The sequence below is a fragment of the Artibeus jamaicensis genome, unplaced genomic scaffold (genome assembly GCF_021234435.1).
Source record: "Artibeus jamaicensis isolate MK-2021 breed Jamaican fruit bat unplaced genomic scaffold, CSHL_Jam_final scaffold_804, whole genome shotgun sequence".
Classification (NCBI taxonomy): domain Eukaryota; kingdom Metazoa; phylum Chordata; class Mammalia; order Chiroptera; family Phyllostomidae; genus Artibeus; species Artibeus jamaicensis.
In genome coordinates this window covers 929,647-944,124 of record NW_026522055.1, presented here as the reverse complement: position 1 = coordinate 944,124, position 14,478 = coordinate 929,647, and the positions used below count along the sequence as shown (strand labels likewise).

The 14,478-nt window shown below is 54.7% G+C and overlaps 2 protein-coding genes and 4 non-coding genes across 8 annotated transcripts; all 6 read right to left on the bottom strand.

Annotated features, from left to right (window-relative positions):
* Positions 1 to 2,455: 2,455 nt before the first annotated feature.
* On the bottom strand, positions 2,456 to 6,092 carry RPL13A (ribosomal protein L13a). The gene is made up of 8 exons (XM_037140911.2): positions 5,844 to 6,092; positions 4,475 to 4,547; positions 3,990 to 4,055; positions 3,699 to 3,800; positions 3,424 to 3,509; positions 3,186 to 3,245; positions 2,743 to 2,865; positions 2,456 to 2,571 (listed from the first exon to the last, which is right to left on the bottom strand). Exons 1-8 carry the CDS (start codon positions 6,078 to 6,080, stop codon positions 2,485 to 2,487), a joined length of 834 nt encoding a protein of 277 aa, XP_036996806.2. The 5' UTR covers positions 6,081 to 6,092; the 3' UTR covers positions 2,456 to 2,484.
* On the bottom strand, positions 3,027 to 3,113 carry LOC119046032 (small nucleolar RNA SNORD35). Its single transcript, XR_005081891.1, has one exon. It is a non-coding gene; the product is annotated as a small nucleolar RNA SNORD35 (small nucleolar RNA).
* Positions 3,314 to 3,383, bottom strand: LOC119046037 (small nucleolar RNA SNORD34). The gene has a single exon (XR_005081896.2). It is a non-coding gene; the product is annotated as a small nucleolar RNA SNORD34 (small nucleolar RNA).
* Positions 3,577 to 3,661, bottom strand: LOC119046035 (small nucleolar RNA Z195/SNORD33/SNORD32 family). Its single transcript, XR_005081894.1, has one exon. It is a non-coding gene; the product is annotated as a small nucleolar RNA Z195/SNORD33/SNORD32 family (small nucleolar RNA).
* LOC119046036 (small nucleolar RNA Z195/SNORD33/SNORD32 family) lies at positions 4,344 to 4,427 on the bottom strand. Its single transcript, XR_005081895.1, has one exon. It is a non-coding gene; the product is annotated as a small nucleolar RNA Z195/SNORD33/SNORD32 family (small nucleolar RNA).
* A 250-nt stretch (positions 6,093 to 6,342) lies between the features above and the next one.
* On the bottom strand, positions 6,343 to 13,981 carry FLT3LG (fms related receptor tyrosine kinase 3 ligand). 3 transcript variants are annotated; one of them, XM_037140909.2, is made up of 8 exons: positions 13,600 to 13,672; positions 13,231 to 13,297; positions 12,716 to 12,826; positions 12,490 to 12,543; positions 12,185 to 12,328; positions 11,185 to 11,269; positions 9,488 to 9,675; positions 6,343 to 6,737 (listed from the first exon to the last, which is right to left on the bottom strand). In XM_037140909.2, the coding sequence occupies exons 2-8, from the start codon at positions 13,261 to 13,263 to the stop codon at positions 6,555 to 6,557; spliced, it is 798 nt and encodes a 265-aa protein (XP_036996804.2). In that variant the 5' UTR covers positions 13,264 to 13,297; positions 13,600 to 13,672; the 3' UTR covers positions 6,343 to 6,554. The 3 variants fall into 3 exon arrangements, with proteins under 3 accessions (XP_036996804.2, XP_053515757.1, XP_036996803.2); XM_053659782.1 differs by lacking the exon at positions 13,600 to 13,672 and adding an exon at positions 13,900 to 13,981 and having other exon boundaries at positions 6,351 to 6,737; positions 11,185 to 11,323; XM_037140908.2 differs by having other exon boundaries at positions 6,351 to 6,737; positions 11,185 to 11,323.
* Between the last annotated feature and the right edge of the window lie 497 nt (positions 13,982 to 14,478).

The window sequence follows — 14,478 nt, the reverse complement described above, 5'->3', positions numbered from 1 at the left end:
TTTCATCAAAGACCTTTCTCCCCAGGTTTTTTGTCTCTCCCTTTCCTTCCTCCCTTAATACACTTTTTTTGGTTTTCATTTGTATTCCATTTTATTTATTTATTTTATGGATGGGTCGATTTTTTTTTTTTTGGACCTGCATTGTGAATAGACTTGGTGTCCAATAACAAACTTCAGCCAACTCTGGTTATTACCTTTTTTTTTTTTTTTAGTTTTTAGATTTTCAGAGAGGAAGGGAGGGAGAAAGAGAGGGAGAGAAACAGCAATGTGCGAGAGATACACGGATCGATTGCTTCTTGCGCGCCCCCCACCATGGACCTGGCTCGTAACCCAGGCCTGCGTCCTGACTGGGAATCAAACTGGCCACCTTTTGGTTCGCACGCCCACACTCAGTCCACTGAGCCACACCAGCCAGGGCTAGTTATAACCTCCTAATTAGGGAATATTTCCCAGTCTCTGCCAGATTTCACAGACATTGTTTCCAAGCATTTCATAACAGAAATGCAAATGCTAGTAGACCTGGAGACATTCCTGGTAAGCACAGGAATACCTGTCAAGACAAGACCCTCTCCAGTGACACTCCCTCGGACTGGATGGGCACGCCCAAGTGCTGCCCGGGCGAGGAATTGGGCAAGATGGAACCAGAGCTTTGAAAATGTTCCTGCTGCCCTGGCTGGTTTTTCTCCTTATTACTGAATTTTAAGACATAAGTCCTTCAAAAGGGAAATGATTTGCAAATATTTTTTCTGTGATTTGTCATCTTTTTTTTTTTTTTTTTTAAGATTTTATTTATTTGTTTTTAGAGAGGGGTAAGAGAAGTTGAGAAGTATCAATGTGTGGTTGCCTCTCACGCACCCCATGCTGGGGATCTGGCCCGCGACCCAGGCACGTGTCCTGACTGGGAATTAAACTGGTGACCCTTTGGTTCGCAGCCCTCGCTCAATCCACTAAGCTACACCAGCCAGGGAATCATCTTCTTCGTGATTTATCTTTTTGTGTCTGTCTTCAAGGTTTTGTTCTTATAAAGCCAGATTTATCTTTTTAACAGATCATGCTTTTGGTGGGATTCTTGTGTGCACTGTTTTAACACACTGTTCTGCCAAACTTTAGAATTCAGCCGCAGGTGTCTTCAGTCTCAGGAGCCCCGGGAAGAGTGGGAGCCCAATGCCAGACTGAGAAAACGTAAGCCCTTGGCATCTTGGGACATTTTGGAAAGATTAAGTGTGATAGAATGGCATGGCGCGATAGTTCTAATTTGCCTGTGAACTACCTCAATTTGCTCCCTGGGTTCTAAGATCAGGCACTTGAATATTAAACTGAATTAGGCACCTAACTTCATCAGTGACGTGGGGACAGGCTCTGATGGACATACCAAGGGGTCCTGAAGGGATCTCTGCCTGCTAATATTTACCCATTCTGGGACTGAGAGATCTGTCGTATCTAGTTTTGTCTTAGATACAGTGACATTTAATATCCCACTACGAGTGCTTAACTGCCACTTGCAAAACATTTCTTGCCCACTTTTTAAGAAATCCTCACTTGAGGGTATGTTCACTATTTTAGAGATGGGAGAAATGATACGAGAAATAGCGGTTGTCTCCTGCACGTGCTCTAGGGATCAAACCCACAAGCTCCTGGTGTATTGGAGGACCTGCTGGCGGACCTGCTGGCGACTGCTTTACATAAAACACAGCCCCCTGGTGGGGCAGGGTAAACAGACCATCACAGGAATGGGAATGGCTTTAAACCACTGGCAGTTGCAGTTTGCAGCTATTAGAACAGCTGGAGGTCAATCAGGTGACACCAGCCACCCCAAGCCACAGTGGCCATTGAGGAACACACAGCCCTCTCAAGGAAACTGTGGGTAGGTGAATTTCTCCCAGGGTTTACTCCCCACCCCCCACCCGTGCACAGACCCCGCACACCCAGTTTAAGTGCCCTTTTGATGCCAAGGGCCTGCCTCCACTGCAGACACACACTGCAAAGACGCCAGATTTCTTTAAAATAATTTATTTACGTGTGATCACAAGGTACAGGAGCATGCAAGGGCGACACCTGTGACTCTGAGGCCGAGCACCTCTAAGTGCCCTCAGCCAGCACCGAGTTCGTCCAGTCCCCACACTCGCCCACATCCTAGCAGCTGCAGGGCATGGTGTCTGACCATGTGGGAAGTTCGAGAGTTTTCCAGGTCATCTGTAACTACCGAAAGGGAACTAGCTGTTCCAAGGGTTGGTTTCCCAAAGCTCCTCTGAATGAGTGGGTCACCGGCAAATCACGCTGTACAGCTTTTAGAGCCACATCTGTTTTTTAAAAGGCATTTCGTAAACAGCAGTGACTAAGGCCCCTTCTGTGTTCCCAGCCTTCTAAGGCCCAGGGCGCCAGAGGCCCCAAACAGCCCCTCGGGGTCCCCTACATCCTAGGGCGGCGATGGAGGAAGGGCAGGCCAGGCCAAGTGTGAGGAATTAACAGTCAATTTTATTGGGCTCAGACTAGGAGTCCATGGGTCTTGAGGACCTGTGTGTACGTGTCAATTTTCTTCTCCAAGTTCTTTTCGGCCTGTTTCCGCAGCCTCTGTGGGGTCAGAAGGACAGACCCTGGTCAGCGGCCTTACCTGGGATCCCCCCACCCCAGGGACACAGACCCACTGCCACCTCCAGGCTGGGCCCGAAGCCGAGCCCTCTGGGGGCAAGTAAGACCACTGCCCAGGAGTGTGGTGCCCTGTACCCCCCCGCCCGACCTCACCATGAGCTGCTTTTTCTTCCTGTAATGGATCTTGGCCTTCTCCTTCCTCTTTTCCTCCAGAGTGGCTGTCACTGCCTGGTACTTCCAGCCGACCTCATGGGCCAGGCGCCCTAGGTAGGCAAACTGGGGGGGGGGATGAAGTTGTACAGAACTGAGAGCCTGGGCTGGGGGGAGGGGTTGATACCCTCCTCTCAAAGGATCCTGGGAATTTAACAACCCCATTTTCCTCACTGAGCTCAAATCAGAAGACACCCCCACCCCACCCCCGCAAGGGGCTCTGTGTTCTCCTGGCATCAGCTAAGCCATCGGCATTATCGGCAGCGCCCACAGTGGCATCCGCAGACCATCGTGAGAAAAAGCCATCATCTGCCAGTCTGGGGGACCTCAAATTCACCCCTCAGTGCGACCCCCACGTTAGCCCGCTCACCGTAACCTGGACTCACCTTCCGTGTGGGCTTCAGACGTACCACCTTGAGGGCCGCAGGGACCACCATTCGCTTTTTCTGTTAGAGAAGGAGAGGGGCTTAGGGACCTGGAGTGAGGGACAGACAGGGAAGAAGGCTGGCTGGGGCGGCGTCTCAGCCAGGGCTGTTCTCACGAGGGTCAAACAATGTAGGTAAGCGTGGATCATCACAGACCCGCCAGACTCGGGGCGCCGTGGAGGGGCCAGGGCCAGCCTACCTTGTCATAGGGCGGCGGGATCCCATCAAACACCTTGAGGCGGTCCAAGGCGGCCTGGCCTCGCTTGGTCTTGTGGGGCAGCATACCTGTGTGGAGAGGGGCAGCAACCTCACTGAGGGGCCCGGGAGGAACCCCGCGGAGGTGGGCGGAGGGGTGGCCTCAGATGGTAGTGCATGTAGAGTCATCTCATGGTCAGGAAACTCGAACTTGAGTGGGAGAAGTCCTCATCACTGGCCACCCACCACCTCCACCCGCAGCCCCCGGGCCCAGTTTACCTCGCACGGTTCGCCAAAAGATGCGGCTGGGGGCTCGAAAGTGGTAAGGACCGCGAGACGGGTTGGTGTTCATCCGCTTCCGGAGGAAGGCCAGGTACTTCACTGAGGAGAGGGGTGAGCGTGAGGCTTTGGGGTCTCCGGGCAAATGCTAGTCTCTTCCAACACACGCCCTGCTCCCAGGGCCTACTACTCCGAGACTCAAACTAGCACCTCCGAGCACTGGGGAGACGGCTGTCTGTCTGAGCCTCTCACGGGTCAACCCTCTGGCCCACCTCCCATGCCTAAACTTACGTTTGTTTCTGTAGAAGTTGCCAGAAATGTTGATGCCCTCACAGCGCACCACCACCACCTTCCGGCCTAGAGGGGAAGGAAGAGAGTGAGGCAGTCTGGTAGGCACAGCGCAGGGAGCCCCCCAAGGACTCTTCCTACACCTGACTGCCACCCACCCACCCAGCTACCTGGGAGGAACTGGAACGGGGAGGACCTGACCACTAAGCCAAGAAAGCCAACGGCCCACCTGGGCAGCTTCTTACCCTGGGCCACAGAGCAGTAACTTGCAGAGCTGGGTTCATGCTTAAATAAACTACCAGCCCAACAGAAACAATTTGACCGCAGACTCCCAACCCCAGGGGAGGGAGTGGGTGGCAGGTCTCAGAGCGGTGCATGGGGTTGATCTCATGGCCTTGAGACTCAAACGAAAGATGGTGATTGCTGCTCATCACTGACCTCCAGTTGGAATTTGTATCTGGGAAGCTGTAGGCAGAGGGCAGACTTACCCAGCAGCACCTGCTTGGCCACGATGGCCGCCAGGCGGCCCAGGAGATGGCCTCGGCCATCGAGCACCAGGACCTGTAGAAGAGAAGAGGACTCAGAGTCACACAGGGCTTTCTGATGCCCTACCCCAGGCAACCACAGCTTTCCAATAGTTTGTTTCACCTTATCCCCAGGTACCACCTCTAACCAGGTACCAAACCTCAATACTAGGACCCAAGGCTCACTTTACAGATGAGGCCAAAAAAGCAAATGGTTGACTCCTGATTTCAATGAACAGGGTAAGGGCTCCGCTCACATCTCGGCTGCGTGAAGGGCTGGAATTTTTATGCCCAGATTATGACTTCTTCATCAAAAGTCCCCACTCTTATGGAGGGCTGGTTATATACGCTGGGATTGTTGGAAGGCGGAATGGTACATAATCTAAAGCCAGACTTCCTGACCATGTGATCTGGGGCAAAGATCTGCAGTTCTCCGTGCTTCCAACTTCCTCACCTGGAATCCTCACCTGGAAGATGAGGATAACAAATGTCTGCCTCAGAAACACTGTTTTCATTATCTTAAGCTACAGGGCATACAATCCAAACTGTGCCAAGCACAGTTACTGCGGGAAATGGTCTGAGAACGCTATCACTTGGCTTTCCTTCCTCAACTGCGCTCCTACTGCATGAGGTACATGAAGAACCCCCGCCTCCACTCCAGTCTTCCCTCACATAAACTGACGCCGCCTTCCTTAAAGGCAAAGTGTTTAAGGACAAAGGATGTCCCAGGGCTGTGGGGCCTTTATCACAGTCCTGTTCCCAGCAGCGACAGAGCCTCGAAGCATCCATCAAACTCAAAGCAAAGGAATAAGATGATTTGTTTCTGAATGCTGCGTAGTCAGGAGCCCTATTAACCCACTGCAAAATATTTCATGCCCAAACTCCCAGAGATGCAGGGGAAGCCTGATTAGTACTCCGAGAGAGCAGAGCAAGGCTACTGTGGGCAGAGGAAGAATACCCTCCATTTTGATCAATCCTTGGCTTCCACGTGCTTCCCCATCGCTGGAAATACACGGGTCCAATTCAGCCAAGGACCGGCCAAAATCAAAGCCGACGAGGCGTAGCTTTTAAACTTGTCCTTCCTGGGCTGAAAGTCCGCATCATCGCTTCTCGGGGATGTACGAAACCGCCTTTACCTGACCCTGGGCACGAAGTCACAATTGTCATCTCTCATTTCCCCTTTACAGAAGTTTCTCAACCCTTTTACTTTTCTTTTTCTTCAACTACCGAGCTGAAGTTCCACTACATTCGTAGGAAGGGAAAATGGGGCCAGTCCCGTTCTAGCCTCGAACCCACCCGGTCCCTCGCCCCGCCGGCCCGCGCGGAGCCCCACCTGCCCCTCCGCCATCTTCGGCAGCCGCCTGGGAAAGGAAGAAAACTTGGCGCAGGGTTTCTTATCCCTTGAAACAGGGGCGGAGGACCGGACGTCACTGGGACCACGTGAATGGCTTTCTGTCATCTCATTGGTGAGAATGTCGTGCGCATGCGTGTGGAGGTCCCACTGGAAGGCGGGTCGTGTTCTGATTGTCCAATCCAGAAATCGTTCTCCAAGGACCTCGGCCGCCATCATTGTGCGGGGCGAGAGTTCACGTGGGCGGGGAGGGGACTCTGCCGCGGCGGTGCCGTCCGGCCTTGGCCGCCATATTTTGGAGGGACTGCTAATCTCCCTCCTGTCGACTGCGCGACTCGGTGGGGAAGCGCCTAAACCCCCTCAAGCGACAGCAGGCTTTCAGGCACGTGGTGGCCCGTGCCTCCTACGAGGTCCCGAAGTGCTCCCCGGGTCAGACAGAACGCGTTTCAACCTGTCCTGGGGCTGTCTGTGTCCCGTGTGGCCTTCTCCATTGAGAAGGTTCTGGGCTGGTTCCGACTCGGGGCCCAGGGTTGCCTCGCACTTGTCCCTGGGCCTCCGGAGGCCTCGGAAAACAGGTAGTGAACGAAACACTGCATTAACCGGGAACACCGAGACTCCAACCCACCCACAGACAGGCCCGACCAGAACTGGTAGAAAAAAGATGATTTATGTACAATTTCCTGGGGACAAGGGCTATGTACAGAGGGCAGCGGGTGGGGCGGGGGCGGGCGCCGGCTGCTGCTGTTGCCTCCATCCTGGGGAGATAGTGGCAGGGGCAGCGCTGCCGAGAAAGGGACCAGTCTCTAGCTGACTCGCTCCGAGTCCCGGCTCTGTGTCCTCTGGCAGGTGACTTCGCTCTCTGGGCCTCAGTGTCCTCTGTAAAATGGGATGATAGATGTGTCCTCATGTGTCTGTCTCCCTGGGCTGTGGGAGGGGGGTCCGTGGACAGGGGACGGGGGAAGCAGCGAGCTCAAGGCCTTCGCGGACTTCGTGCGCAGGACAGGACAAATCCAAGCCCAGCCAGCCCTCAGGTTAGATCCCCTGGTCATAAACGTGGTAGGTCTGAGCTCTGAGCTCGCCAGCACAGCCCCGATCGCGGCTGTGAGAGACAGCCGAACCCCCTAGCCCTCCCTAGACGTGGCTAGGGCATTCGAGCTTTTCACTTTAACCTAATTTTAACTTCCTAGTATGGTTACTGTGAGGGTGACAGGTGGCCGGCGACAAGCTGGAAAGAAAACGTCCGGATGTATTATTTTCAAGGAAAATTTGTAGCCCTGGCCGGGTGGTTTAGTTGGTGGGAGTATCGCCCCATACACCAAAAGGTTGCGGGTTCAGTCCCGGATTGGGGTGCGTGTGGGAGGCAACCGATTGACGTTTCCCTCTCACATCAGTGTCCCTCCTCCCCTCAAGTCAGTAAACATATCCTCAGGTGAGCATTAAAAAAAGAAAAATACCGTTCCAAAACAAGTGCTGACCTGAAAAAAATCATTAAATTTAGAAGCTGGTCCTCGATCCAGTTACTGGAAAACTGTGTTTGAAACAACCCGGGCAGGCGAATCTGCTTTTGCTAATGTGTGTCATGAAATCTCAGTGCGGATGCAACATTTCTGATAAAAACAGTTTCTGAATTGAGACGTGCTATGACGGTAGCTGGCGCACTGTACGCTGAAGGCTTAGTATGGAAAAAAGGGTGTAAAATATACCGTGAATCTTTTTAAAGATTTTATTTATTTATTTTTTAGAGAGCGGGGAAGGGAAAGATCAATGTGTGGTTGTCTCTTGCGCGCCCCCTACTGGGGACCTGGCCTCACCCAGGCATGTGCCCTGACAGGGAATGGAACCGGTGACCCTTTGGTTCCCAGTCCACTGAGCCATACCAGCCAGGGGTAATAGTTGTTTTTTGTTTTTGTTTTTTTTTAAATACTGGTTATACCCTGGCCGGGTGGCTTGGTTGATTGGGCATCGTCCTGATGCCCAAAAGGTTGTGGGCTTGATCCCTGGTTGGGGCACACAGGGGAGGCGATCAATCCATGTTTCCTTTCCACATCCATGCTTTTCTCTCTCTCTCTCTCTCTCTCTCTCTCTCTCTCTCTCTCTTTCCATGAAATCAATAAACGTCCTCATCCTTGGAGAGGATTTTAAAAAGTATATTGATTACATGTTGAAATCTTTTGGATACAGAGTATGAAATAGAATACATTATTTAAAGTAACCTGGCCAGTGTGGCTCAAGCACCAGCCTGTGAAGCAAAGGGTCATTGGTTCGATTACCACTCAGGGCACATGCCTGGGTTGCAAGCCAGGTCCCCAGTAGGGGGCGCATGAGGGGAAACCACACATTGATGTTTTTCTCCCTCTCTCCCCTTCTCTCTAAAAGTAAAAAATAAAATCCTTTCCAAAAAAAGCAGCTGGTTTCTTTTAACATTTTCTTGCATGTGATATTAGAAAATGTAAAATCGCGTGTGGCTTGTGGTCTGTTTCCATTGGACCACGACCCACTAGGGCTTTACCTGTGCTACTTCTCTTTACCTCTGCACAGCTGGATGGTAGAGAGACTAGTATTAGTCTTTCGTACAGATAAGGAAATCGAGGCCGAAGAGTAAAAGGCCCAGATGCCAGAACCAGAGAGCCCAGAGTCAAACCTCAGCTCTGCTGCTCACGAGCTGTGTGACTTTCAGCAAAGTATTTACCTCTCTGTGCCTTGGTTTCAGCCTCAGCGAAATGAGCATGATAATGACACCCGCTTCTCAATGAAGTGAGTGAATCTGTGGAAAGCCTGGGCACAAGGCCCGTGTCCCTGAGGCACTGATGGGAAAGTGATTATTGCAGAATGTTTCTGGTTAGATTCCTCTGGGACCCCAGCAGAGTCTCCCTTCCAGCCCCCCACCTCCTCCCCCCGCACCCGGTCCCACATTCTCTCCTCCATCACACGGGCCCCGTTTCTCGAGGCCACATGGGCAGGCAGTCCCGGCTCCCTTGCCTGGGTTTCTCTGTGGCATTTTTCAAGCCCCAACTTATAACGACCCCAGACTGGCCGGAGTTCCTGGGACACCCTGATATTTCCCACACCAGGAGGGCTCTGCACAGGTGGCCCCCTCCCCTGCTCCAGGAAACCACTGTCCCCAGGCTTGCAGGATCCTGCATCCAAATATCTCCCTGGTCTGCAGGTCCCCACTGAGTTCATTGTCTTTCTCTAGTCTCCCTCCTTCCGGGGCTCCCCACCGTAGACCCAGTCAGGGGGCCAGACCCAGGGTCATCTCTGCCACCCCCCCCAAGCCTGTCAGCTTCCAGCCCTGTCCCTTCTGATCCCTGACTCTGCCCCTCCCTCTCCTCCATCCCCTTGGCTCAGCCCTTGCCCTCTCTCCCTGGGCCCTCTCCCAACCTCCTGTTTGGCCTCCAGTCTCTCTCTTCCAGTCTGTCCCCCTCATGGCCCCAGAGGAGACTTCTGCATCCGGAGCTGACCCCTCCCTTCCCCTGCTCCCAGCCTTCCAGGCACAAAGTCCAAGGTCCTCAGTTTGAGGAAGACTCCGCAAGATGAGTCGGTGCTCCTGGGGACTGGAGGTGGGGCCGCCTGCGGCCCCTGGGGGTCAGTCACCCCTCAGCCCTCCCCAGCCCCTGCCGGCTCACCTGCTCCCCAGGGTAGGGCGTCCTCCACCTTCTCCTTCGCCAGTCCAGGCACCAGACGGCGGCCACCAGCAGGAGGGCCAGGGGTGGCAGCAGCAGCAGAAGCAGGAGTAGCAGAGGGGCCTGAGCGGCCGGCAGGGCTGTGGCCTCCAAGGCCTTGGGACTCCTGGAGGGCAGCAGGGTGGAGGAGTCTGCGGGGTGACCGAGGAGGAGGGTCAGGCCGGGGAAAGGCCGGGACAGTTCTTATCCCTGCGCCCTAAGGCTGTCGCAGGAATTAAATGAATGCGTATACGAAAAGAGCTGGGGACAGTGTCTGACACACAGACAGATCACATATGGACGGATGAACATTAGAATGGAACAAATGTTTCTAGTGCTTCTGGGTGGTTTGGTTTACTCCTCTTCTTGCCCTAATAGTCCGTGAGCTGCATGTGGGTGACAGGCTCTTTTTTTTAAGTTAGACAACTTTTTTTTTTTAATTTTTGATTTTTAGAGAGAGGAAGGCTAGGGGAGAGAGAGAGATTGAACCCACAAGCTTAGCATATGGAGACAACACCCAGACAGGTAAAAGAAAAAAAAATTTTTTTGCCCTGGCTGGTGTGGCTCAATGCACTTGAGCGCCAGCCTGCAAACCTAAGGGTCACCGGTTCGATCCCCAGTCAGGGCACATGCCTGGGTTGCAGGCCGGGTCACCAGTAGGGGGTGCGCAAGAGGCATACATGCGTGGATGTCCCTCTCCTCTTTCTCCCTTTCTTCCCCTCTATAAAAATAAATAACTTTTTTTAAAAATGAAAGAAAAAAGTATGACATATTTAAACAAATGTGAGTGAGAAAGATCAGAAATCCGGGGATAAATTGAGGGAAATCTACTTGGGGTGAGAGTTTTTAAAAAGATCCTCTCAGAACTTGACAGATCGAGGGACACACTTGACAAGGATGAAAGACTCCGATAACATCATGACAAGGTGGCTAGAATATAAAAAACTCAAATAACTCTCCCAGTCAGGCCTGGAGGGTCGCATGAGCGGCAACCACACATCGATGTTTCTCTCCCTCTCCTTCCCCTCCCCTCTCTCTAAAATGAATAAATACCATATTTTTTGGAGTATAAGACGCACCCCCCCAATCTGGGAGTAAAGGGGGTACGTATTATAGTCGCATGTAGCTTACCTGGCTCACTGTGGGGGGGGGTGGGGGGGCAGCGGCCTATGTTATTTATGTTATTAAATATTTTACCACATTTTTTTGCTTCAAAGTTTTTTTCCTGTTTTCTTCTAAAACTTAAGTGCGTCTTATAGTCCAGTGCATCTTACAGTCCTCCCCCCAAAATCGGTAAATAAAATATTTTTTAAAAAGTCACAAGGGACAATTAAAAAAAAATCTTGAATCAGAGTGAATTTACCTTTTTTCTCTTTAACTAAAAAAAAAATGGCTACTAGGAGGTTTACATGTAAACATGCCACTTTGCATAGACGGTGTTTCTGCGGCCTGGTCCTGCTATAGACACACAGGCAGGGATTGCTGGCCCTCCTCAGAGGTGGGTAAACTGAGGCCCGGAAAGGGGCACGAACTTGAGGGAACATGCCCCCAATCCCGCAGCCCAGCAGAACAGGTGGGGGGAGGGGCGGGGGCGGGGTCTGAGACACTGCACAGGGGTGCCAGGGCTGTGAGGGCGGGAGGGGGTGGCTGGGAGCCTTTACCCGGCTGACACCGCAGCTCCAGGCAGCCAGAGAAATTCCAGCGGGTGATCCAGGGCTTCAGGGCCACCAGCTGCTCGGAGGTGTCCTGCAGGAGGTGGGAGATGTTGGTCTGGACGTAGCGAAGACAGCTGGGGATGGGCTGGGGGCAGGGGAGGGAGACGTCACCACGGCATCAGTCCTTGCCTCCCCTCAGGTCAAGGGCCTTCCCTGCCCAGCAACCGGGAGCAGGGAGGCCTGGGTCTCAGAGGGAGAGTTCAGACCTCGGCTCCCCCTGGTTGCTAAGGAGAAGCATCCTTAGCAACACTCAGCAACGGGACCCAGGGAGGCCCCGTCTAGAGGGTATTTAGATCCCCTCCTTCTCCTGGTTGCTAGGGGAGAGAATCCCTTAGCAACGCCCCGCAACCGGGCCTGAGGAATAAACTCAGCGTCGGTGGACTGGGCCCAGACCCCTCAGCACCCCCTGGTGCCGAGATGTGTCATTGCCCAGCAAGCAACGGCCCGAGAGCCTGCGGCCCCAGCTCCACCCTGGAGTTGCTCCGATCAAAAGCAATCTCCATACAGGAACAAGTATAAAGGACACACGGACAAAAACTACGGGGTAGGGTGGAAACGGGAGGGAGGTGGGGAAGGCTGGGGGGGGGGGTGAGCTGGGATGGGAGTAAAGACAGGAAACTACTTGAACAATTAAAAATTGAAAATTAGCCCTGGTTCGCGTAGCTCAGTGGATTGAGCTTTGGCCTGCGAACCAAAGGATTGCGGTTTGATTCCCAGTCAGGGCACATGCCTGGGTTGCAGGCCAGTTCCCAGCAGGGGACGCACAAGAGGCAACCACACATGGATATTTCTCTCCCTCTCTCCTTCCCTTCCCCTCTAAAGATAAATAAATAAAGTCTTTTAAAAACTTTAAAAAGCAATCTTTAGTAATAAGGCTGAGCTTCGTTTCCCATTCCCGAGGAAGGAATCTCACCCCCCCCACTTGCCCCCCAAGTTCAGGGCTGACCTGGAGGGCACATGAGGTGACAAAGTATATCTCAGTGTTGACATCCTCCAGCAGCTGTTGCATCTGGGACCCGGCTACTGTCTTGAGCCGTTCCATGCAGCGCTGGGCCAGAACGAGGCGCCAGAAGGCCCAGCAGAGCTTGTCCTGGGGAGAGACAGCCAGAGCCCTGGGTCCCTCCTCCCGCAGAGCGACCCAGAGGGGCTGGGGATCGAGGGAAGAGGGGCAGGGGCATGGTCCTTTGAGGGACGGTACATCCAGAGTCTCTTTCTCACGTCCATCCCTGGCCCCGCCCGTCTGGGACTCACGTCGTGCAGGTTGGTGGCCACAGTGACGGGGTAATCTTCGAGCAGGTAGTCGGACTGCGGGAGAAAATGGGTTCAGGTTGGGCTGCCGGCGGGAGGAAAGAGACCTACGGGGAGAGAGGCCCAGGGAGGCGCGGACACAGGGAACAGAACGGGCGGGAGCTCAGACTCAGCTACTGAACCGCCGGCTCCGAAGGGCCAGCAGGAGAGGGCGGAGCAGGGCGCTCACCAACTTGCGGATGGTGTCAGCGAAGGTGGAGGAGATGGGGCTGTGGGGGAAGGTGCAGTCTGGGGTCCTGCAGAAGCCTGGGCTCAGCAGCAACAGTAGCAGCAGGGGGGTCTGTGGGGAAGGGGCGCCTCTGTTGGCTCCGCACCACTTCCCGAGGCGCCCCCAGCCCCTCTTCCCCTCTCTGCTTTCCCTCAGTTTAGGTCATCACTGCAATCTGGCTCACACCTGCCCACCTCTGGCCCCTGGCCCTGTCTTTCTCTCTGCTTCTGCCCCACACTGTCCAGTTCTCAGTCCCCTTTGCCCCAACCTCTCTCTGGTTCTCCCATCCCAGTCATCTCCCCCACCTGTTCATCTCCCCACCTCTGTCTGCGGCTCCAAACCCTGCCCACCTTCCCTCCACCCCCGCCCATCTCCCTCCACCCCTGCCCACCTTCCCTCCGCCTCTGCAAGTCCCCACCTGTCTGCCCATCATGACACAGCCCCCTGCCCCCACCTTGTCCCTCTGGTATACGCACAGCTGGGCTCCAGGCTGGTGCCAACACTGTCATCTCCGCCGGACGCCCCTCATGCCTGTAGCCAGATCTTGGAAGGGACAGAAGAACAGGTCTCGGTCCCCCACACCCCAGCCCTTTCCTCGCCCGCCCCTTCACCTCCCCGCCCCTCCCTCGGCCCCTTGATGTGGCTAAGTTTCCGCCTCCTTCTCCGTCGGGTTTCCTGCGAGCGCTCCAGTTACAGAGAGAACTCATCTCCCTTTCTAAGAACCCTGACGTCCGATCCCTGGAACCCTCCCCAGGGACCCGACCCCGTCTCCTCCTCCCTCAGCCCCAGGAGGGGCGCCCCCTTCTTGCCCCTGAAGCACCCAGTGCCCATGTCTCCTCCCGCACCAGGCTTGCCCAGGCTGGGTGTGGAAGGGGACAGGCCGGGTGACACCGGGAGAACGAAAGTGAAAGAAAATTTTGGAGGGGGTATTGAATTGGGGTGGCTCTGTCTGGGGCCAGGGGCGCCACCTGGTGGTGGCAGGTGGCAGCTCACGCCCCCAAAGGGTGCTGGCCCCGGAGGGCTGAGGGTGGGCCCGTGCGCCCCTTGGGACAGACGGAACGAGGGGCTGGGTCTGGAGCCGGGATCCGTCTACAACCAGAACCAAAGGACACGGCGCGGGGAGGAGGCCTCCCTGAGCCTTTCACCTTCGCCGTGAACCTCAACTCTCCCCGTGCTCCATCTTCTGCATCAGGATGCTGGGGCCCACAGCCTTGGTGGGGGGCTCGCGACTCTTGGCCTCTCACCGCCCACGCAGTCCAGTCCGTCAGCAGATTTCTTGGCTGGTTGTCAAAATGCATCCAGAGTCCGTCCAATCGCTTCTCCCCACCCCCACCCCCACCCAGGGGTCTGCCATCGCCAGCTCCCACCTGAACACCACTGTGGACCCCCTCCCCCGCGCCCCACTTCGGTCGGTTCCCGTGAAGACCTAAATCAGCGCGCATTCTCCCTCTGCTTCCTGCCACTCAGATGAAAGGCCCAAGTCCTCACTGTGGCCCACACAGGCCTCCCAGTTCCCTCCCAGCCTCCGCGTTCCAGCTCTGCCTGGCTGCCTGGGACAGCACACTCCTGCCCCAGGGCCTTTGCACTCACCGGCGGCAGATCCTTCAGCCTGAATGCCCTCCCCCCAGCCATCCGCGCGGCTTCTCCCCCATCTCATTCCCCGGCCTTTGCAAACGCACAGCCTTCCGCCCTTACTGCTTTTCAGATTGTACCCCCGCTTTGCT